The sequence below is a fragment of the Trachemys scripta genome, chromosome 1, assembly GCF_013100865.1.
Source record: "Trachemys scripta elegans isolate TJP31775 chromosome 1, CAS_Tse_1.0, whole genome shotgun sequence".
NCBI classification, from domain to species: domain Eukaryota; kingdom Metazoa; phylum Chordata; order Testudines; family Emydidae; genus Trachemys; species Trachemys scripta.
The window spans coordinates 136,280,519-136,303,015 of record NC_048298.1 but is presented as its reverse complement, the minus strand read 5'-3'; the positions used below and the strand labels follow the sequence as shown (position 1 = coordinate 136,303,015).

The 22,497-nt window shown below is 45.4% G+C and overlaps 1 protein-coding gene across 2 annotated transcripts in view; it reads right to left on the bottom strand.

Moving 5' to 3' along the window:
• The window catches only part of YBX3 (Y-box binding protein 3), a 36,796-nt gene extending 14,826 nt beyond the window's left edge, over positions 1-21,970 (bottom strand). Inside the window, exons 1-5 of one of the 2 annotated variants that reach the window (XM_034786433.1) lie at positions 21,631-21,970; positions 15,868-15,931; positions 13,306-13,339; positions 4,989-5,078; positions 4,013-4,135 (exon numbers count right to left, since the gene is read on the bottom strand). In XM_034786433.1, the coding sequence (XP_034642324.1) occupies positions 4,013-4,135; positions 4,989-5,078; positions 13,306-13,339; positions 15,868-15,931; positions 21,631-21,853 (534 nt within the window). In that variant the 5' untranslated portion in view covers positions 21,854-21,970. The remainder of the gene's footprint in view (positions 1-4,012; positions 4,136-4,988; positions 5,079-13,305; positions 13,340-15,867; positions 15,932-21,630) is intronic. The other variant, XM_034786442.1, reaches the window with a different exon arrangement.
• Positions 21,971-22,497: the final 527 nt, after the last annotated feature.

Genomic DNA, 22,497 nt, shown 5'->3' with positions numbered 1-22,497 from the left:
TCAAGTCTATGTAGTTCCTCACAGTCCTCTCTGGTTCTGACTAACCTAAATAACTGTTACCTGCAGATTTTGCTACCTCACTGCCCTTTTCATTGTTAAACACTAGACCCAGTACAGAACCTAGAGTCACCACACCACCTTTTGCCATGATGAAAGTTGACCATTCTACTCTGCCTTCTGTCTCCTAGCCAATTTTTGATCAAATGACAATACTTTGCCTCTCATCCTATGATACTTAGCATCTTTAGTAGCCTCTGGTAAGAGACTTTGTCAGAGACCTTTTGGAAGTCTAAATGAATTATTTCAACTGGTTCTGCTTTGTCAACTACTTCATTGACAAGACCAAAGAATTTTAATAGTGTTGTACTAATCTATTTTCCTTTGCAAGAATTGTAGTGAGTAGACCCTGTAATAAAACATCTAGATTATTTTTAGTTATTGTTTCAGCCAGGTTACCAGGTACAGATGTACAGCTTATAGACCTATAGTTTCACAGATCACCGAGCCTTTGTAAAATACATATGTTCGCTACCCTCCAATACTCACATATAGCAGCTATATTTAATGAGAGACTGAATGATTTCTGCTGGTATTTAGGGGCACTACACTGTCCTATTTATGTACTGGATGGAGCACATCAATAGACTGTCTGGAATCCCAGGTGTTCCCTATGCCGTGTTTTATGGCCTTGGCAATACACACCCTAGTCAAGATTGAAGGCACTGGGGCAACTATGCTGAGGTGGGAAGCAATAGGTACCATCCTGAAAGTTTCTGACCCACTGGCATTCAGGACCACTCTGATAAAAGGTAATCCTTTGTGCAGGTTGAAAAGTGGATTTCTTCCAGTTAATCAACAATCCCAAAGACTGGAAGAGGCTGTATATATACACTGAATCGCTGAGGAGAGATCCTGTTGAGAGCTAGCTGTTAGCCAGTCAACCAGACATGGGTAAACAAATATTGCTTGGTGTCCGAGGAGTGCAGCAACCACTATGTGAACTTGGTGAAAACTCACAGGGCTGTGATAAAGGAAGGACTCTAGTGTCTTGTCCCCACACAGAACCTCAGAACTTGATGCAAGCATTTGGATGCTGCATGAAAGCAGGTGTTCTTTAAGGAAGCCATAAATGCCCCCCCCCCCCCCCCATCATGAACATCCTGAATGTGAATGGTTATATGTACCTGTTGAGGTTTCTGAGGTCCACAATGGGTCTCAGGCCATCATTCTTCTCAGGGATCAGGAAAGAGAAAAAATAAAATCTTTTCCTTTCAGGGTTTTTGTGGAAACTCCTCTATAGCTCTTCTTGAGAAGAGAATCCACTACTTCTGATGGAACGGTTTCAGAATATGGGCCCCTGAAGAGGGAGGTGGCAAGATGGCACAATGAAGAACTGGATGGAGTATTTGTCACTGACGGTATCCAGTACCCAGCAATTGGAAGTAATCCTATACCAGATACTGTAGGAAAAAAAAGACTGGATCCAAAGGATAGGGAGACATGACGTAAATTGGTGCAAAGCTCTCAACCACACCTCGCCAAACTTTTGGTTAGAGGCCAATGCTGAGGGCCACGTGGCAAGGAAACCTGATTCCATACTGCTGAGGCCAGTAGCAAGTTTAGGAGGTGGCTCGTATCACCTTTGGGGATGCATGCTTTTGTGTTGTGAGGGAACCTGACTTCGAAAGTAGGAAGAGCAGACCTCCTCCGAGTTGAGGAAGAGGATAGTTAGCCACCAAGAGCAGGCAGAGGCCTTAATGTTCTCTAGGGCTTCATCTGTTTTGTCATTAAAGAAGCCCAGGCCCTCAAAGGAGTACACCCTATACAGATGGGCAACTGTTCTTGCACTTCTGTGCAAGGCATCATATGCTGCTTTTAGGGAGCACTTAGCAAGCACACGATCCTTAGCAACCAGTGTCCTAGTTCCTTTCTTCTGTTCCTCAGGAAAAGATTCCAGGATGTGGCTCGTGGCATCCACAGGGCATAACTGTAATGGGACATGTGGCTTATAGTTGGCTACCCAAAATCCTAATGAGACAGGTAAGTAGGAACATCTACCAAAATATCCAGTTAATATCTCCTCTGACAGAGAGGGTAAAGTGGGACACCCTACTGACCCCTCTTTCCTGTACCGCAGGTAACAGCATGGAGTTTGCCAAGCAACACTATAACTGATGTCCTTCACATGGTTTAACATAAACCCTGTCTGCTCTCTTGGAAATGAGAGCAGAGAGAGAGAGAGAGACAGATATCCTTGGGCACAGCTGTAGACAGAGCAAGCTTCTCCCTGGTCTGCATCTGTAATATGAGAAACAGGGGATTGATATCTCTGGTGCCATAACCCCTGTTTGCAGCTGGAGAACACTTGCCATTCTCCCCACTAGTTACTGAAACAGTATCTGTTCATAAGAAGGGAAACCGATGAAGCATCAATTTGTTCTTCTGATGAGATACTATTTGTATGTGCCTACAAAAGAAACTTGAACGTTTCCTCTGAAGGAGTCTCATACTATTCCACAGATGTGGATAGATCCAAGGGGTCTCTTACTGGTATCAGTGTCATCAAAGACAGGCTGTGTCAGTGGCAGATAAGGAATAGGTGCTTGTGAGGGCATTGGTGCAGAGGGAAGGTTTAGTGTTGGAAGGGGCACTGGTGCCAGTGCAGAGATTGGCCTCAACCTCCAGCAAGGCTTTCATGGAATCCTGTACACAGGGCAACACAGGTTGAAGATGGCCCTGCAAGATATCCTTCCATGATACCTTGATCTGAGGTGGGGGAAGATGACCAGTGTCTTGAGGTTGAGTCAGGAGACCCTCCAAGTTCATCTCCGAAGGGACTGAAGGTACCCCCAAGGCAGTTCTGGATTAAGACCAGAGAAATCAGTATAGAGACAGAGTTCAAGCAGCAAAAAAACAAGTGGTGGGTTGGCTAGTTGCCTTGTCAGTGGACACCCCCCACAAACTCAGGCACACAGATATCAAAAGACATCACTGCCACGTGAACCAATGAGGAATCCAAATTAGTTATTCCAGTTCCTGAGAAGCATGGAGAACAGGCGACAGCAATGCCATGAAAGTCTTCAAGGCCCTCATGGATTGAAGGATATGAAGGAGAGGGATGTGGCTTCCTCTCTCTTTGTTGTTGCTGCCTCTTGAGTCAATGCTAGGTTTGAGATCTTAGCAATTGGTGCAGATATTGCCACTGTGTAAATCTCAAGTGGCACAGAGCCAAGAAAATTCCAATCTTCAGCCCATGATAGTTCTGGCCTCAGGGCTCGCAAGTGTGTGTCTTGGACCCTGTGTCAGAGGATCTCAGCACAGAGGCTGAACTGAATACCTTTGACAGACCCATCAGGTTATCAGGCTGTAGGCTTAGGTTTGAGGCTGCAGGCTCATCTCAATCTCCCATGTGGTGCACGGAATGAAAGTATATCACTCTGCATAATGCTTTACCCAGGCATAGGAGGCATCAAACATGGGCATCAGACTCTGGAATAATCACCGGGCAAAAGGTGCATTGCTTGAAGCCCTTGCATAGTTAGGGGCCTAACATGGTCCCTGTACAGGCAAGGAAAGCAACTGTTTATTCCATCACCTTTTAGGCCAGCGTAGACAGAACCAAAAAGGAATGAGTGAAGAGAATAGAGTACTTCACTGTGCAAAGAAATAGAGGCACATTTTTAAGGAGGAAAATACTTCCACAACCAAAAGCCACTTTTCACATCCTCCTAGAGACAGACACCAGGGAGGTATCTCTTCAGAAAAGCTCAAGTGGCTGAGTGTATTGTGTCAGCTCCAACATTGTGGGCACCTAGTATTGGTAGAAGACAGTGGCTACTTAACCTCTCCCTTCTGGACACATCAGAAGGAACATACCACTTGCCTCCAAGTTCAGCTGGATTTGTTCATCATGACATAGTGCTTAACTTGGAATTCCCCAATCCTCACGCAGGGAATCTCAGGATCTGGGGTTGAAGTGGGAGTGCTGGAACAAGAACTGAGCCCAACTTACATTACGAGGTGGTCCACGGCGTCTGCCATAATAGCCACGTCGATAACGGCGTCTGTCTGCAGCATAACGACTGCCTTCCACGGGGACTCCATCTGGACCAGTGACATTAGCTGCTTCTGCACCCTGAGACAGAAACAGAGAGAAAGGACGTGATGAAAAGCAGGCAAGAGAACAAGAACCAAGTGGAAGGTAGACAGATCCAGAGAAAGGAAGCAAGATGGGGAATCAAAACATCTCGCTGTTTCCATAATTACAGAATTAAGACAAGAGGGGACTGTCTTCCCTCCAAATAGCACGTTTCTTGGACACTGCTTATTTTTCCACTCCTCACAAGCCTCATATGGCAAGAATGCACAAGCAGGCCAGGTATTTTCAACCTCATTACCAGAAAGAGGTTCACAAACTATAGGGAGTTCAGAAGATATCAGCAAAATGATCAGAGGGCCAGAAAAATTTAATTGAATTTTGAGGAACAAAAACTAAAACAAAACACCAACAAAACCACACACAACACAAAAAAACAACCCTGAATATCTACAGATTAGCTAAATGACAATTAACAGGAAACATGAATCTACAAGTATTTGAAGGGTTCAAATACCAAGGACAGAGAGAATTATTCAGTAGGGTACAAAAATGTGCATGTACAGACCTACAGCCTTCCTATTTAAAAAAATTAATCTAGTCAAATAAGAAAATTTTATAGCCCATAGGAGTAATGGGATGAAATTAAAGAAAAACAATTTCAAAGTGGAGATCCTGATATATTTTGTAAAGATTTATTAGACAGGAGAATAGTCTCCCAAGGGAAAATAGTAGAAGCTCCATCAGTGGAGTAATTTATCACTAGACTGGACAGAGCACTAGAGGATGTATACAAAGGAATGATCCTACATCCAACCCCATTGGGAGAAAGGTGGCAATGGACTACCCAAGACCACTTAGGCCTTTCTCCATCTCTCTCAGATTCTCTCACCTTCTCTCCCTCGACCACATCAAATTCTACAGTTTCTCCATCACCAACACTGCGTAGGTATTTCCGTGGGTTGTTCTTCTTGATCGCGGTCTTTAAAGAGACAAAACAGTCACCTTGATCAAAAGTCAGAGGTGGAATGCAACAGAAATCAGATTCTCCCAGAGCAGTTCCCCGATAGCAAGTTAGTGGCTCACGGCAAGGAGATGGAGTGGCTGCTACCTTTGCCTCTGCCCAATCTCAGACTATTCATGTACAGCTTCACTCTGCTTTATTCAGAAAGGGCACTATCAGTGATTTAAATGACCTTGAGCAGCTTATTATCTCAGTACCACTCAATCCTTAACAGAGCATACCCTCTACCTCACAGGGTGTAAGGAGAGATATTCTTCTCATTTTTAGACATCGAACAGAGGCACTAAGTAGATAAAGTTACTTGCCCAAAGTCACACAGGAAGTCTGCTGTTGAGCCAGGAACCAAGCTAAGATCTCCTGAGTCCTAACTCACCTTCTGATGCTCTAGACCATCCCTACAACCCCACTGGCATCCACTGGCATCCACATTGGCACTTTCGCCCCACATAGTTCAGAGTACCATGGTATCTGTGACAAATACTCTTAATGCTGTCACTACAGTGATGTTTCTGTATCATATAATGGAAGGGATATTTGACCCTAGGTATTTGTCTGCGTAGCAGAACCAAGGGCAAGAAGAGGAGGCCCTTTCTGAAAGTCACTTAACACCTACAGTTAAAAGGTCATTAATAATGCCAGACCAAGTAGCATTAATGGTTCTAGCCCTCTTCCTAAGCAGCATCCCCCACTCCCTCCCCCCAAAAAAGTTCAAAGAGGGTAGGTCAGAGAATCAGATTGAGAGATGCTCAGAGTCACAGGAGGATCTGAACTTGCTAACAGATACAAGTTAGTTCTGTTCCTGTAACTCAAGAGGGAAGTTCACCTAACTGCTTGTGGTGAAGCATAAGATTAGATTAGACTAAATATGCCATTTTTTCTCTAATGCTCTGGTCCTTTGTTTTAAGAAGGTTGTTGCACTGGTTGCAAGTCCCCAAAGGGAGGAGACAAGTGCCCGAAACCCAATTGGACCTGCATGGTGATAAGTGTTTGGTATACATGGGATAGTGTACTTAGGTCCTGATCTAATTCCACACAGAGACAGGTAGAGGCAGGAGGCCCAAGACCTGACGTCCTTTCAGAGACCATAGAGGACAGAGGCACAAGAAGCCACACCACCCTGACAGCATCTTGAACTTCTCTTCTCTGTGGACAGCCAAGGAGAGATGGGCAGATGGGAGTTGGGCTGAAATCTCTTGATGGATGGCAATATTAACTGTGCATCCCTCTACCCAGACCATCCCCCCCAATCCAGTAGTGCCCCCAAAGTGTCAACAAAGGGAATGTAGGAGAACTGTGCAAGATGTTTGCAACAAAATCTGAAACTATGCAAAACTTCTGGCTTTGGGCTCTGTTCCACTATCAACGGTTCTAGAGGGCTAGAACCATTAATGCTACTTGGTCTGGCATTATTAATGACCTTTTAACTGTAAGGTGTTAAGTGACTTTCAGAAAAGGCCTCCTCTTCTTGCCCTTGGTTCTGCTACGCAGACAAACACTAGGGCCAAATATCCCTTCCATTATGATACAGAAACTCAGCCCATATTCACTGAAAGGCTCCTTGAGCAATTAGTGGGCTACCCCTACATCTACTAAAGTCAATGCAATTTATGCCAAAGATTTTACCTGAAGCACTATCATAGAAATGTAGAGTTGGAAGGGACCTCAAGAGGTCATCTAGGCAATCTTCCTGTGCTGAGGCAGGATTAAGTATACCTAGAAGTGTTGTCAAGCGCTTTGAGATCTTCACATGAAAAGATGCTAGATATAAGAGCTAGGTATCACAATCAACAAACCTGGACACAGATTAGATCAAAACTAGGAAAATTTGATACCAGCACTAGACTTGAACTCTGGAGATTTGGGTGCAGTTCCTGTCTGTGATGCAGACTTCTGTGTGACTGTGGTCACATTATTTCATCTGGTTCAGTGTCTCTTGGTGCACTTCTATTTGTCAAATGATGAAAATAATACCAGATTTACCTATATCACAGTGGTATAGTAAGGATAAATTCATTCAAATTTGTGAGGTGCCCAGATGCTATGGTGACTGAGGACAGACTGGATAGTTTCAAATGTGGTATTATGAGATTTATGGACAGAAAGATTGCAATTCTGAATATTTCAATTAGATAAAACGGTGATAATAGATTATTGTATATGGACAGATTCGGGAGCTATACTACACAGAGACAAAAAAATATTTTGAATTCATTCAAAATTGAAACAAAATAAAACACACACATTGTAAATGAAGGAACAGTTCACAGTTCAGGACCCCTGCTGCAAGAACCTTAAGGGATGCTAGTTCAGTGGTTTGAGCATTGGCCTGCTAAACCCAGGGTTGTGAGTTCAATCCTTGAGGAGGCATTTAGGGAACTGGGGTAAAAATCTGTCTGGGGATTAGTCTTTTTGAGCAGGGGGTTGAATTAGATGACCTCCTGAGGTCCCTTCCAACTCTATGATCTATGCTAAAGGAGCACTTGAGGTTGATAAGGCCATTGCAGAGAAACTAATGAATTCTTTGCAACAGTCTTCACAGTTGAGGATGTGAGGGAGATTACCAAACCTGAGCCATTCTTTTTAGGTGACAAATCTGAGGAACTGTCCCAGATTGAGGTGTCATTAGAAAAGGTTTTGAAACAAATTGATAAACTAAACAGTAATAAATCACCAGGACTAGATGGCATTCACCCAAGAGTTCTGAAGGAACTCAAATGTGAAACTGCAGGACTACTAACTGTAGTCTGTAACCTATCATTTAAATCAGCTTCTGTACCAAATGACTGGAAGATAGCTAACATGACACCAATTTTTAAAAAGTGCTCCAGAGGCAACCCTAGCAATTACAGGCCGGTAAGCCTGACATCAGTTCTGGGCAAACTGGTTGAAACTACAGTAAAGAACAAAATTGTGACACACACAGATGAAATAATTTGTTGGGGAAGAGTCAACATGGTTTTTGTAAAGGGAAATCATGCTTCGCCAATCTACTAGAATTCTTTGAGGAGGTCAACAAGCATGTGGACGAGGGGGATCCAGTGGACATAGTGTATTGAAATTTTCAGAAACCTTTGACAAGGTCCCTCACCAAAAGCTCTTCAGCAAAGTAAGCAGTCATGGGATAAGAGGGAAGGTCCTCTCATGGATTGGTAACTGGTTGAAAGATACAAAACAAAGGGTAGGAATAAATGGTCCTTTTTCAGAATGGAGAGAGATAAATAGTGGTGCCCCCCAGGGTCTGTACTGGGCCCAGTCCTATTTAACCTGATCATAAATGATCTGGGAAAAGGGGTAAACAGCGAGGTGGCAAAATTTGCAGATGATACAAAACTACTCAAGATAGTTAAGTCCCAGACAGACTGCGAAGAGTTACAAAAGGATCTCTCAAAACTGGGTGACTGGGCAACAAAATGGCAGATGACATTCAGTGCTGATAAATGCAAAGTAATGCACATTGGAAAACAATCCCAACGACACACATAAAATGATGGGCTCTAAATTAGCTGTTACCACTCAAGAAAGATCTTGGAGTCATAGTGGATAGTTCTCTGAAAACATCCACTCAATGTGCAGCAACAGTCAAAAAAGCCAACAGAATGCTTGAAATCATTAGGAAAGGGATAGATAATATGACAGAAAATACCATATTGCCTCTATATAATTTCATGGTATGCCCACATCTTGAATACTGTGTGCAGATGTGGTCGCCCCATCTCAAAAAAAAGATATACTGGAATTGGAAAAGGTTCAGAAAAGGGCAACAAAAATGATTACGGATATGGAACGGCTGCTGTATGAGGACAGATTAATAAGACTGGGACTTTTCATCTTGGAAAAGAGACTACTAAGTGGGGATATGATAGAGGTCTATAAAATCATGACTGGTGTGAACAAAGTAAATAAGGAAGTGTTATTTACTCCTTCTCATAACACAAGAACTAGGGGCCACCAAATGATATTAATAGGCAGAGGTTTAAAACAAACAAAAGGAAATATTTTTTCACACAATGCACAGTCAACCTGTGAAACTCTTTATCAGAGGATGTTGTGAAGGCCAATAACTATAACAGAGTTCAAAAAATAATTAGATTAGTTCATGGAGGATAGATCCATCAATAGCTATTCACCAAGATGGCCAGGGATGCAACCTCATGCTCTGGGTATCCCTAGAGTTTGGTTGCCAGAACTGGGAGTGGATGACAGGGGACGGATCACTCAATGATTGCTATTCTGTTCATTCCTTCAGAAGCACCTGGCATTGGCTACTGTCTGAAGACAGGATACTGGGCTATATGGACAACTGGCCGTACTGGGTCAGACCATTCTTATGTTCTTAAGTACCAAAGAGGGATAGGGACTTTTAAGGATGCTAAAGGGGCTGCAACTAGAAGAAATTAGTTAAAATTTCAGGAGGAAAGTTCCAGGAAATATTTCTTCATTTATTTCATTTTGGAATAGCCATAGCCTCCCCAATGAGAATGGTAGAGGCACATCACTTGGGTCATTTATAACTGGTAATAGACAGAGACCTAGATAACACACAAAAGAATGATCAGGCCGTGGCCAAGAACGATAAGCAAGATGAAGCCAAATAGGTCTTTCTAGCTCCAGATTCTGCATGATTTGGAGCCATGGCAAGAGAGAAACTGTTAATACAAAGCAGCCATGTATGCTCTAAGGAGAGAAGTATTTTAATCTGTATGCTCTGTGTATATATAAATAGCATCCAATAGCAGCAAATAAAGAGTGTTAACCCCCACCCTGATCAAAAGATCTGCCTGCTTCCCTCCCACTGAGTGAGTGGAGGGTGGGTGTGTCCCTTCAACTAGGTCAGCCTTATTCTAAAGAGATTACATGTGTAATCCAACCCCTCCTCCACACTTCCCAAGTGCTGGGGGAGGAGTCCAGAGGCAGGGAACAGTCACTACCCAGAGAGGAAAGAGGCAGTTCAGAGCAGGATGTTTGTGTACGTGATTGATAGGACTTTGTAACTGCCACTCCCTGCTTGACTGTTCGCTTTCCTTCTCACTCAGGCAGGCCTCAATCTGCTTGACTGAATCACTGTACCATCCCAAGGGGAGCTGAGATCCCTCCCAGCTCTCATAAATTCAGCAGGGGCTGGTTTAGTTTGTACTTGGTTAGGAATCCTACCAGGAAAACCAGACTACTGCAGTGGAGATATCACTTCCCACTAAATCAATACCAACTCCAACTGCCTAGTATTGCCTGAAGGTGGTCAGTCCTTCAGAGTTTCAAATGCCATTTGGCTAGAGCTCCTGACAGGGTGGTAGGACAACAAAAGAAAGGGAAGGGAGCATGAATTCAGGAACATCAAATCCTGGACCAAGTCTAAGACCAGCCAGAATAGTCTAGTTATGGACATTGAGACAATGGGACAAATTTAATCCTAGAGTAAGTAGACATCTGAAATAAATGGAATTTCACTCACTAACGTCAGGCCTGATTTTGCTCAAAGGGCACACTCCTAGAGGATTTTAACCATCCACTTTATCCATATATTGACCTTTGGAAGGACAAAAATTCTCCCCATCTTCCCATTATGGCTCCTTAATCTACATATGGGAATCACATATCTCCCCTTCTCTGAGGACAGGAACAAAGTGGTGACAAAGAGAGTGGGTAGAAACTCTGCTGCATCAAAACACAAAACTATTATTCTTCACATTTAAGAACCCTCATCTACCATTAATCTTTTACGCAGTAATGCTAACAATGCCATTCTTGATAGCCCATTTTAAAAACTTTTCAACAAGCACCGCTGTGCCTACTCCCATGCCATTGTAAATAGCTGTAGAGCCACCTCATTGTCCTTCTTTAAATTTCTCCTTAAAAAATACTTCACTGCCATGATGCCTATTAAAAGCTTGACAATGATTAGGCAGCTCACTTGCTGCTACCACCTTTTCCATCATGGCCAATATCTCACTGTTCCCTTGTGCTGACCACACCTGTTAGCTGTATCCACCTGCTGCCTATAGCCTGGCACTTACGAATGTCAGCTCTTTGGGACAGGGACAGTGAGATATTGTACAATGACTAGCACATGAGGCCATCGCCCCTAATGCAATATAAATCGTAATTAATTACACACAAACACCCTTGCTGTCTCATCTCTCATTAACATGTTCACAAACTCTTAAAAACTATGAGGTTAATTCTGACTCCTATCACCCTGAGGAACAGTCACACCACCAAGCGGAGTATCCTTAGCACCAGTAATATTATATACACATACACACTAACCATTGTTTAACATGCAGACTATGCGTGTATTTCGTCTGCTTCTAGTGGCTGGCTCACACATCGATAAGCTGTGGTTGTGAAATCCCTACTTTATTGTTTTGTCTTTATGGTCCCCCATTTAGAATCCTAGAATATCAGGGAGGGACCTCAGGAGGTCATCTAGTCCAACCCCCTGCTCAAAGCAGGACCAATCCCCAGACAGATTTTTGCCCCAAATCCCTAAATGGCCCCCTCAAGGATTGAGCTCACAACCTTGGGTTTAGCAGGCCAATGCTCAAACCATTGAGCTATCCCTTCACTATTCTTTAACTGTATGGTCTCTGTCTGTTAATTGTTTCTGCCTGTTACATAATTAATTTTGCTAGGTGTAAACTAATGAAGGTATAACTGGTTAAAGAATTGTTTTACAAGATGTTAGAATTGGTTGGAAAATTGTTTAGTAATATTTTAGTAAAATGATTGGTTAAGCAGGACTCAAGTTTCCACTATATAAACTGGGGTCCAAAAGAAAGTTCTTGGGAACCAACTCCAGGACACAGCCCCAAGATCAGAGCTGCCAGATCTCAACACCCTGCCAACCACACTGTGAAGAAGCTGGAGTCCCCCAGATGACCTGATCCTGACTGGCCATCAAGAAGACTGGGAGTGGTGAGCATTGTATGCTTAACGTATGCATTCATTTTTGTAGGGAATTGTTAATAAATAGAGGTTAAGTAGGATATTACTGTGTAAGGCTCTTTCACTGGTAAAAGACTCTGCAAACCCGCAGAGTGTAAGGTTATGCCCTGAGCCCACAGATGGGTACGGGTGGGTGTCTAAATTAACAGGATCACACCTAAGCCCTAAGAACAGGGTAAGGATGGGTGCCCTAGAGCCTAAGGTAATGCCTGAGCCCCAGGAATGGGGTATGGATGGGTGCCTAAATTAAGAGGGTTATGCCTTGGGCCCTAGGAACTGAGTAAATGTGGGTGCCCCTAAAGTGTGTGAGTAACAGAATTTTGTGTGGGTAACAACCTCTTGGTCAAATGTGCATCTCTCAGATATTACAGTAATGAGTGTGATGTAAATACACTCAGATAGCTGCTGAACATTTAACCCTCAGGAGGTCGCAGCCATCCTCAAATCTCAGAAGTCCCAGGTCACGGGGAAACACTTTAAAAGCATGACCTGCTGATGGTTCAGGGAAGCCTGCTAGTGCACATGGGGTTCCTGTTGACCACTCCCTGCCTAGTCACAACTGGTGCATTCCCTCTTGCCTGTCATTCTTGGTTGCAGCTGTTTCACATTGTGACAGCTGATAATGTCCAGGCTGGTTAAGGATCCGATTGGATCCTTTTCCTTCAAGAATCGCAAGAAAGGGGACAGAAGGAGAGATTGATAGTAGAGCAAGAGGAGGAATAGGGCTAAGAATGAAAAGGAGAAAAGAAGAGTGAGAGGACTGGAAAGGAAGCCAGGAGTATGAACAACAGAGGGTCTGGTGCAGAAGAAAAGGAGGGTGGGAGAATGAGGTAGAAAACAAATCAAAACAAAAGGTTCATTTCACTTTATTTGAGCCAGATACTCCCTCCCCCACACCAACTGAGCAGTTACCCTGCTGGAAAGAAAAAAGCCCCCTGCCTAAACCACAGTGGGCAAGAGAAGACAGAAGGAGGTGAAAGATAGAGAGGTGGATCTGTAACTGTTATACACAGAGGAAGCTGGGAGAGTTCTGACTAGGACAACCCCTTTAACTCCATATAATGAGAGTGGCTAAGAGAAGGAAATTTGTCAGTGATACATGTGGGGCTGAAGCAGTTCAGGATGATGCCTTTAGCACTCATAAGGAGAGACTAGGGCTGAGAGAGGAGTATGGACAGTACGTGGCAACAAGTTTTACAATGTATAAAATCTACAAAAAGACAGTCCGCAGCCTCTCACTCACCTGATGAACAAACACATCTTCTTTTGTGTCATTTCTGTGGAAAAAGTGTGGAGAGAGAGAGAGATGTAATCATGGGGCATCTGATTATTTAGGCCTGCAGCTTTACTGGAGATAGTCCCTGGGGTTCAACTCACCAGTCCATGTACCTCTTTTAAGGAGGAACAGAACCTGGAAATACATCTCCTGGAGCCTCCATAGGGCGCACACCCCCTGGGATTCCATGTGCAGTACAAACCTACTCTGTCTCTCCGTTCAGACCTGGCTGTGAATTCCCTCTGTATCGTTTCCCCAACAGCAGGGGATTTTCCATCTTCCCCAGGGACCACCCTGTAATCTGTGGACAGACATCCAAGGTGTAGTCTGACATAGGCAGCCAGGCTATTATATGCTCTCCCTCTCCTCTCCACAACCACAGGACCTGCAACTCAAGCTCCCAGCACATTATCCCACAGGTCAAGTGAGACTGTCAACAGGACTGTGCACAGCTGTTAACATAGCTCCCCTTACACTGAAACCCAAAACAGCCCAGGAGAGGAGGGACTAGGAATACTCACTGGGAGGGGGAGAGCTATGTATGAAATCAAGGAGCCAAACAACAACAAAAACCAAAACAAAAAACAAACAAACAAAAACACCTTACTAGGTTGTCTAGACAATCCTTCACCCAGTATAGGATTCTGCATGTGATACAGGCTGACACATATCTGAGAGAACTCACATCCAGTGCACACACACAAATGCAGAAGCTAGGAACTCTCAAATACTCAGAAAGAATTTCAGTCCCACGCTACTGTTTACAGTGGATTGTGAAAAGGTGCTAAGTTGCCAGTCAAGAAATCTGAGGGACTCCCCAGCCCCAAAATATGCTCCTCCTGATTCAGGAAGATAGAATTGTATAAGAATATAAACCTTTTTATTTCCAGGCATAGAAGTCAAGCACTAACAGGGGTTAGAAACTACCCCTGTAAGCTGGTTGTTCCATAATTGGCTACTATATGGTTTCTTGCACCCTCTCTGAAGCATGTGGCATTGGCTACTGTCAGAGTCAGGATACTGAACTAGAAGCATTATTGGGTGTAATCTCTATGTTCCCAGGAAGCCGGGGAAGTCTCTATGGCCTATTCAACCGTTTGGCTTCCTTACTGGGACTGATAACGGGTGGATCAGAGAAAGTAGGGGAAGACAATAAGTGTGCAAATTTTGATAATGGTTTTATTGTGCGGAGCCTTCTCCCACTGGACTGAGAGCCAGAAAATGCATTTCACTGAGAGAACATATTTGGAAAGAATCACTACCTCAGAGGGGCTGAAGTAAAACCAATGACCTAGAGATGGAAGGCTTCATGTTATTGTCCTTAACTCGAAGCCATTCATTACCCTCCTCATCTTGCACGACCTTGGAAACCATGCTATAGAAAGGGATATGGAGCTCTCTCAACATGAATCGAATCCCCTCTCCTCATCCCCAATATAAGTGCCCTATATGAGGGGCAGCCAGCCTCAATGAGCTGTGGTTGCACTGAAAGGTTCCATATCCTCATTCTCTAATTCATTACAGACATCGAGTCCGCCACAATACAGTGCTGTATTGGAAATGGTTTCTATGATGTAAAATACTTTATCTCCTGTCTCTGATCTCCTTGAATTATCGAACTCCCTAAACTGAGGCTTTTCTGTATTCTTTTGCTATATCCATTTTCTGACAGAGGATTTTTAAAAAAAGTTTGAAAACTATTTAAAAAAATAAAAAAATATTAATAATCAAATTTCTGTAGCTTGTCAACTGTAAGTTTATCACAGTGTTTTCATGAGCAAGCCACGTACCACTAGCTTTTAGCTCTCCCATTTTTTGCTTGAAGTCACTTAGAAACAGTTTAGTAACCCACATGAGTGGATGATAAGATGCCCTTCAGGGTGGACATAGAGTACAAGATGCAGATTCTTAAAATTCAGTGTGGGAGTGTAGAGCTAGAATTTTGGTTTGACCTATCAGAGAGAGAGAGAGAGAGAGAGAGAGAGAGACCACTTCCAAAATTCAGATGTGGATCTGGACTTGAGCTTTGGAATACCCCGTAACTTCTCCATGTTCAAGTCTGTGCCCAGCTAGAACTATAAAACATAGAACTGTGGATTTTTAGTGGAGATTGTAATTGGGATGAGTGAACGTGTTTGGACAGAAAGTAAGAACACCTTTACCAAAACTTTCTCCAAAGCTCAAATCTGCTCCCCTCCCCACCACCACACACACACACACACACACACACACACACACACACACACACACACACACACGTTTGGAAAGGTTCAATAACTTCCTCCCACATCCACCTATCATCTGATTTTAACTCAGAACCTTAATGGTTATCAGGCTGTCAGAGCTAAAATGCGGCATCACAGGCCAACCTTGTGGTATTTTGAATCCAACCAGAAACAGGAAATACCAGAAATCTCAGAAAACCCCTCTTCCTGTGAGATTTCTAGCCTGATTTTGAAGGCTCAAGACTTAATAGATCCATTAAGCATGTGAACTGCGGTGCTGCACAAATTTATCAATATAACATACCTGTTGATAAAGCCATATCCGTTTCTGACGTTGAACCACTTGACAGTGCCAAGAACTTTAGTGGCTGAAAATTAAAAGTAAATTAATATCAGTCACCCTCTAGTAACACACATCTAGTAACTTCCTGCATAAAACACAACAGGTAGGTGTTCCCCTTCCTTTACACCTGCAAATACTGTACGGAGTTATTTAGGACAGACCAATATGTAACATAGCCTTATTATAGTCAAAGAAATGCTCCCTTATAATACTTTGCACTTACATAGCACTTTTCTAGTTTATCAGTTTATTTTACCGAGGTGGGGACAAATGAATAGTCCCGTTTCACAGATGTGGAATGGAGACTGAGGATAAGCAATTTACCTGAAGCAGTGGTCCACAATGTGTTACCTGGACCGCATGGTCCAGGTGGCAGGGCAGCGACAGCTCGGAGCCCGACCCTAGACCCCTGCCACACGACTGCCCCGGACCGGGGGTGGACGGCTGTCCCAGCCCCCAGAACTTGCAGGGGCAGCTTGGACCCCTCCGCTCCATGCGGCGGGGAACCTGGCAGTACCTTTAGCATGCAGCTGAGCTGGGCTGCAGCTGTGTGCTAACTGGGCCGCATGCAGCCCATGGGCTGAGAACCACTGACCTGAAGTCACACAGCAAGTCAGTGGCAGAGCCAAGAATGGAACCCACATTTTCTGATTTCCATCCCAATTCTCTTACCACTGGATCACATCTGTCACTTCTAGGCTATCTTTCCCACTTCTACAATCCAGCTGCTGCCTACTGATCCCCATGTGCGATCCCTAGCTTGAACAAGGGCTGTGGCAAGATGCAGGACATACAAGCAGAGAATCCAGCTGCCAGACTGGGGCACCACTTAGTTGTGTTTAACTCTAGTATCCAGCTATCAAAAAGCAAACATGGCAGGAGTGCCTGCTCGGGACATCTAGAAGTAGACAGAAAAATACCACAGAGAACCTCATGCTGCATCATCTGGAGTATGGGTGACAGGTCTTTTCTGGCATCAGTGGAGCAGGGGGGGGCTTTTACTACTTTCCCTAAGGAGATTATACCACTGGCTGATAGTTCTTACTGTTAGGAAAATATTTTCTGATATCCCGCTGGAAACGCTCACCCTTTGCTCTTTTTCACCCCTTTATCCCTAGTTACAGAGCCTCTTGGTTTTCCCTAAATAGCTTTTTTCTTATACTAACTCTTATATTCTATGGATACAGATATAATAGGATATCCTGCGCCAATTCTTCCTTTCTTTCTAGAAAATCAAAAGAAAGACTACATCAGTGAAACAGGGAACCTCTAAACAGATGGCCTGAGTTTCATCTATTGGTCTCTGATGTCTTCCTCCTTCTCTCTGTTTTTTCCATGATAACTGAATCCAACTGTTACTGAGAACTCAGCATGATCTTGAGTCCTAAAATTCCACAGCTCTTGATTTGGAACGTTCTGCTAACAGTCCCCAACCACCCTCCTTCACATGGACCCTATTATACTATCTTGGAGGAACAAGTTTCACCGGGTCCTGTAGCATGGGTTGTTCCCCTAACCAAATAAGTTTGCCAGATATAATATGCAGACAAACATGTATGTTAAAATAGTAACAGACTTTCTTGAATTTTAAAATTTTTAAAGGATAAAATTCACTTTAAAATTTCGTTTATAACTTATTTGTACTGAATATACCTGCTTCAAAGAACAAGGAAAAGAAAGGGAGCTGGACAGAGAATTGGCCAAAACCCTTAACTAGAATGATAGGAACACAGATATTACCATACTCGATCGGAGCAGGGGTCCATCAGTATCCAGGCCTCCACCCCACCCCATCCTGTGGCCAAAGCCAGTACTTCACGCTTCAGAGAAAGGCGCAAGAAACCCCCAAAAGGGCAATTATTAAGGCCCTACGTGAATTGTGGGATGACTGTCAAAATACTGCAGCTGAGTAGTGGACAAGCCGTGCAAAATTAGAAAAAATAATAAATTATTTATTAAGTCCATTATTATTTTTTGGCAATTTTCCACTGTCAGCCGCCCAGGGCTGAAAGCGGGGACTCCCTCTGTCAGTCCCGCACACGGCAGAGCTCCTGCTGTCAAAATTGCAATGGAAGCCTAATATTGTGGAATCTGCATTTTCCACAATATCCCAAGTTAAGGGGGGGGGAGGAGGGGGGCTTAGCAATTATGGAATAAGCTGCCACCAGGGAACACCTCTACCTAACCCTAGACAGTTAAGCATGATGGTCTAGACTACTTACATTGACAACTTCCACAGTTACATTAGACAGATTTTAAAAAAGTGTATCTCATCCCCGCCATGGAGATATCATTTCTAGGGATGAGAGTTCAGTACTCTGGCCTTTCCAGTTAGTCTGCCAAAATGGGGAATCAATAAATGCCAATCATGGAGTTGATTTTTGTGGTATGCACATGTGTCCCACTAGGAATTGAATTAAGCCAACCCTCTCATTTCAACAGGTCCATGGAAAGCTCTCAGACTGAAACCAATAAGTTTCCCAGAAAACTTCAGACACAAGTTTTATTTTTTTCTTAATGAAGAGTCAACAAAAATTGGTGGGTAATTAATTTTTCTATTTCTCCATCAAATTCAGGTGGTCTCACCATGTGTTACAATATGCTTTCAGTGGCTCTTAGCATACATATTTGCAAAGCCATTAACATGGAAGTTTGAGATTAACAAGATAAATAAAAGACTTGCTCAAGAGACCATTTTCAACCAACGCAGTCAAAGCGCCATCCTTACATTCCCTGTGTCAAAAAAAAAAAAAAAAAAAAAAACCCCCACGAACACAACCTAGCAATAAGGCTGGTTTGCAGACAACAGCAATGTTTTGACATCAGACCACATTTAAGATTTTATCATTCTTATTAGAAAAAAATAAGTAGTAAAGGCACAAGTTAGCTTTCCAGTCAGGAAAGGTTTACTTATAAGGGTACGTCTACACTTACCGGAGGGTCCGGCGGCAGGCAATCGATGTTCTGGGATCGATTTATCACGTCTGGTTTAGACGCGATAAATCGATCCCGGAAGTGCTCGCCGTCGACGCCGGTACTCCAGCTCGGCGAGAGGAGTACGCGGCATCGACGGGGGAGCCTCCCTGCCGCGTCTGGACCCGCGGTAAGTTCGGACTAAGGTACTTCGAATTCAGCTACGTTATTAACGTAGTTGAATTTGCGTACCTTAGTCCGAAGTGGGGGCTGGGGGGGGGGGGGACCAGGCCTAAGTGTATTTTCAAACTCCAATAAAAAAATATTACATCTTATCTGCTACTTCCTCATAGTGTACTAATGGCTACTGATATGCATGGAATTGCTCTTGATGAATCAGAGAGCAAGGGAAGTGGGGGAAATGCACAATGATGTTCTCCCCCTTGCATTTTGCAAAACTCCTTCCACCCTCATTCCCAAGGACATCTTTTTTAATCTGCTCCTGTATGTCAGTAACCATAGGACTTTGAAAGCTTCTCTTGGAAAGCCTATTCAAGTGTCTCAGTCCTTATGAGCGCAAAGGCCTTTTCCCTACTAATTAGTCTCATAGCCCCAGTTTTATTGTGTTAATCGTTTAACCATTAACAAGTTCACAACATAGGTGCAGGAACCAGGGACGAGGGGGGAGTGCTGCAGCACCCCTATGTTTTACCCGGGGTCCCGGTGGCTGGCCGTCGCGTAACACGTGTGGGAGCTGCAGCACCCCCCGCACTCCTAGTTCCCGTACCTATGACGTCAGTTCTATAGCAATGGTCCCAACTCCTAACAATGTAGAACCTAGTTCCACATACACTATGAAATGGTATTGCTGTGACTTTTTTTATGTGCACATTAGGCATTTAAACATTAACTGAATACGTGTAAGACTGATACTTATCAGTTAACCGTTAACATTTTACATCCCTAGTGCAAACATAGCACGCAACAGTGTAGTTCCTAAAATACATTAGGACTTTTTAAGCCATCCTACAAGCTACTCTATCCAGTAGAAATTGAAACAGATAGCAGCAGTACTCCAGAATTCATAACTGCTGATATACCCCTGAGGTATCCCAGGTGTGCCTGAAGCAAGAAATCCAGTTCAGAACCCAAACTTGCACAAGTTTGGGGTTTGGATCTAGGAGTGCTTGTTTCGATGCATCTTTGCCCATGAGAGTATATTGCAAAAGAACCTTAATCCAATACTGCCAAAAGGAACTGTACTCCAGAATGCTGATAAATTATCCCACAATTAGTGCGGGTATGGCTAAAATACCCCTAGAACACTGCTGACATACCTCCACACTGTATTGCTGATCTACCCAAAATGGATCCAATATAGTACTACTAAAGGAAACACAGAATACTGCAAAACAAAGTCTAGGAAGCTGATGACCAATATCAGTATCTGACCCCCCGACTGACCTGGCTTTAATTCCACCTGCTCCTCATTTCTCTCTCCCGCTGCTACCACCACATTTAATATCCTCAAAAAGCTCTCCTGCCAGGCCAAGCGCCTGCACTTTTCTCAGTGCTGGCCCCCCTGCACTAGGATGCTAGGGAATCTCCATCCTTCACCTGGGACATTCAGAAGTCCTTAAGGAATTCATTGATAAACGACAGACTGTGTCCAAGTGTGTCAGTTCATGGTGAGTCAAGTGAAACAGAGGCACGCATCCTCAGAGGGGCACTTCTGATGCCCGCTGTGACTGACAGGCCGCTATCTTCCCGAAAGGAATGAGGGCAACAGAAGCTACTTATGAGAGGAAGCAGCAGTTCTCCCAACACCAGGATCTTTTCCTCCCACCATGAAACCTCCTTTACACCCGTCTGTCTCCATGAGCAAACAGATGTTGAATATCAACTATAAACAGCAAGGTGTTGAGATATTATCTTTTATTGGACCAATGTCTGCTGGTGAAAGACACAAGCTTTCAAACTACACAGCGCTCTTCTTCAGGTCCAGGTAGCTTAAAAACTTGTCTCACTCACCAGAAGTTGGTTCAATAAAAAAAAATATTACCTCACCCACCTTGCCTCTGTAATACCCTGAGACCAACATGCTGCAACAATAGGGCAAATAATTGTGTCCCCCCCCATCATCTCGGACACAGATCGAACCGCCCCCGTGGCCTTTACTCCAGTCCTTGCTGACAGCCTGAGGCGCCCCACGGAGCGCTGCGGGCGGAGGAGCCGGCCGCGGGAAGGGCACTGCACTTCCTACAGCTTTGCGGAGAGTTGGCCCCCGGGCCCGGCGCGCGCTGCGCAGCTCAGTGGCCGACGCGCCCTGTTTACACGGAGACTTTCTACGACGTTCTCGTGAGCGCCGCCGCCCCCGCGCCCGCCCCCGCCTGGGGAGCGCGGCCGCGCAGCAGCGAGGAAGGGGCCTGGCTGGCCGCGCAGCGGGGCAGGTCCCGGCCGCGAGTCCCAGGGGCGGAGGGGACCAGTCAGCTCAGCGAACCCCGGCAGCCGGGGCGCAGGACGCGCGCTCCCGCACCGGACACAACAGCAGCCGCGGGGGCCACATGCGGGATCCCCGGCCCGCTCCACGTGCGCAGGGCGGCCCGGCCCAGCTCCCAGCCGCGGGTCTCGCCCCGGATCGCCCGGCCGGGCAGGGACCTCCGCGCCCACCCCAGGGGAGCGCTCGGCCGAGGCGGGGCCGGGGCTCGCTCTGTGGCTGTCACCGGCCCCCGCCCGCCGCACGTGGGAGCTGCCCGGCCCCCCAGGTTCCCGTGCGCGCGCCCCCCAAGCGCGCCCCCCGGCGGGCCTCACCCAGAACTTTCTTCTCCGTGTCCGCGGCGGGGGCCGCGCTGCTGCTGTCACTGGCGGGGGCGGCGGGGGCCGCGTCTCCGCTGGCGCTGCCCGCCGGGGCGCTGGGGCTAGCGGGGCTCCTGGGCTTGGCGTCCTGGGCCGGGGAGGCCGGCGCGGCGGTGGGGGGGCCGGTGGGGGATGGGGGGGCCGCCGCCGTGGGGCTGGTCTGCGCCGCCTCGCTCATTGCGTCTCTCCGGGGCGGTCGGTGGTGGCCGCGTGCTGGCGCGCGGCGCGTCGGGTGGGTCGGTGTCTCGCGCTGGGTCGTTCGGGCTCCGCGCTGGGTCTTACTGCCCCCAAAATGGCCCCGCCGAAGTTTTTAATACAGTCAGCTAGGGCCAGCCCCGAGCCTGGGGCGGCCTCATTAGCATTTAAAGGGGCCGCGCCGCCAAAGCGACCGGGCCCCGCCTCCCGTGGGGCTGCTCCGCACGGGGCAGGGAAAGTTGCAGAGAGTGAGAGCGGGAGCGCGTGCGCGTCCCCATTTTATTATCAGGGTTTTGGGTGCTGAACTGATACAGCCCGAGGGCCCATGAGGACAAGACATATTGACATACCCAGGGCCCAGTTCTGCACTCGTATACCCCCCCCCACACACACACACACCCTGCAATCTGCTCGGGGTAAAGGGGCCCTGCCTTACTCACACCACATGGGCAACTTGGGCCTCGTTTTACACTAGTATAAATCCACTGATTTCAGTGGATTCTCTCCTGATTTGCACCAGCGGGAGACCACATCCAAGCCCATTTATTTCTGCCAAAGGAATCCGATAAAACATAAAAACATCTGTGACTTAAATTAACTTTCACTATCTTAAAACAACAACGAGTT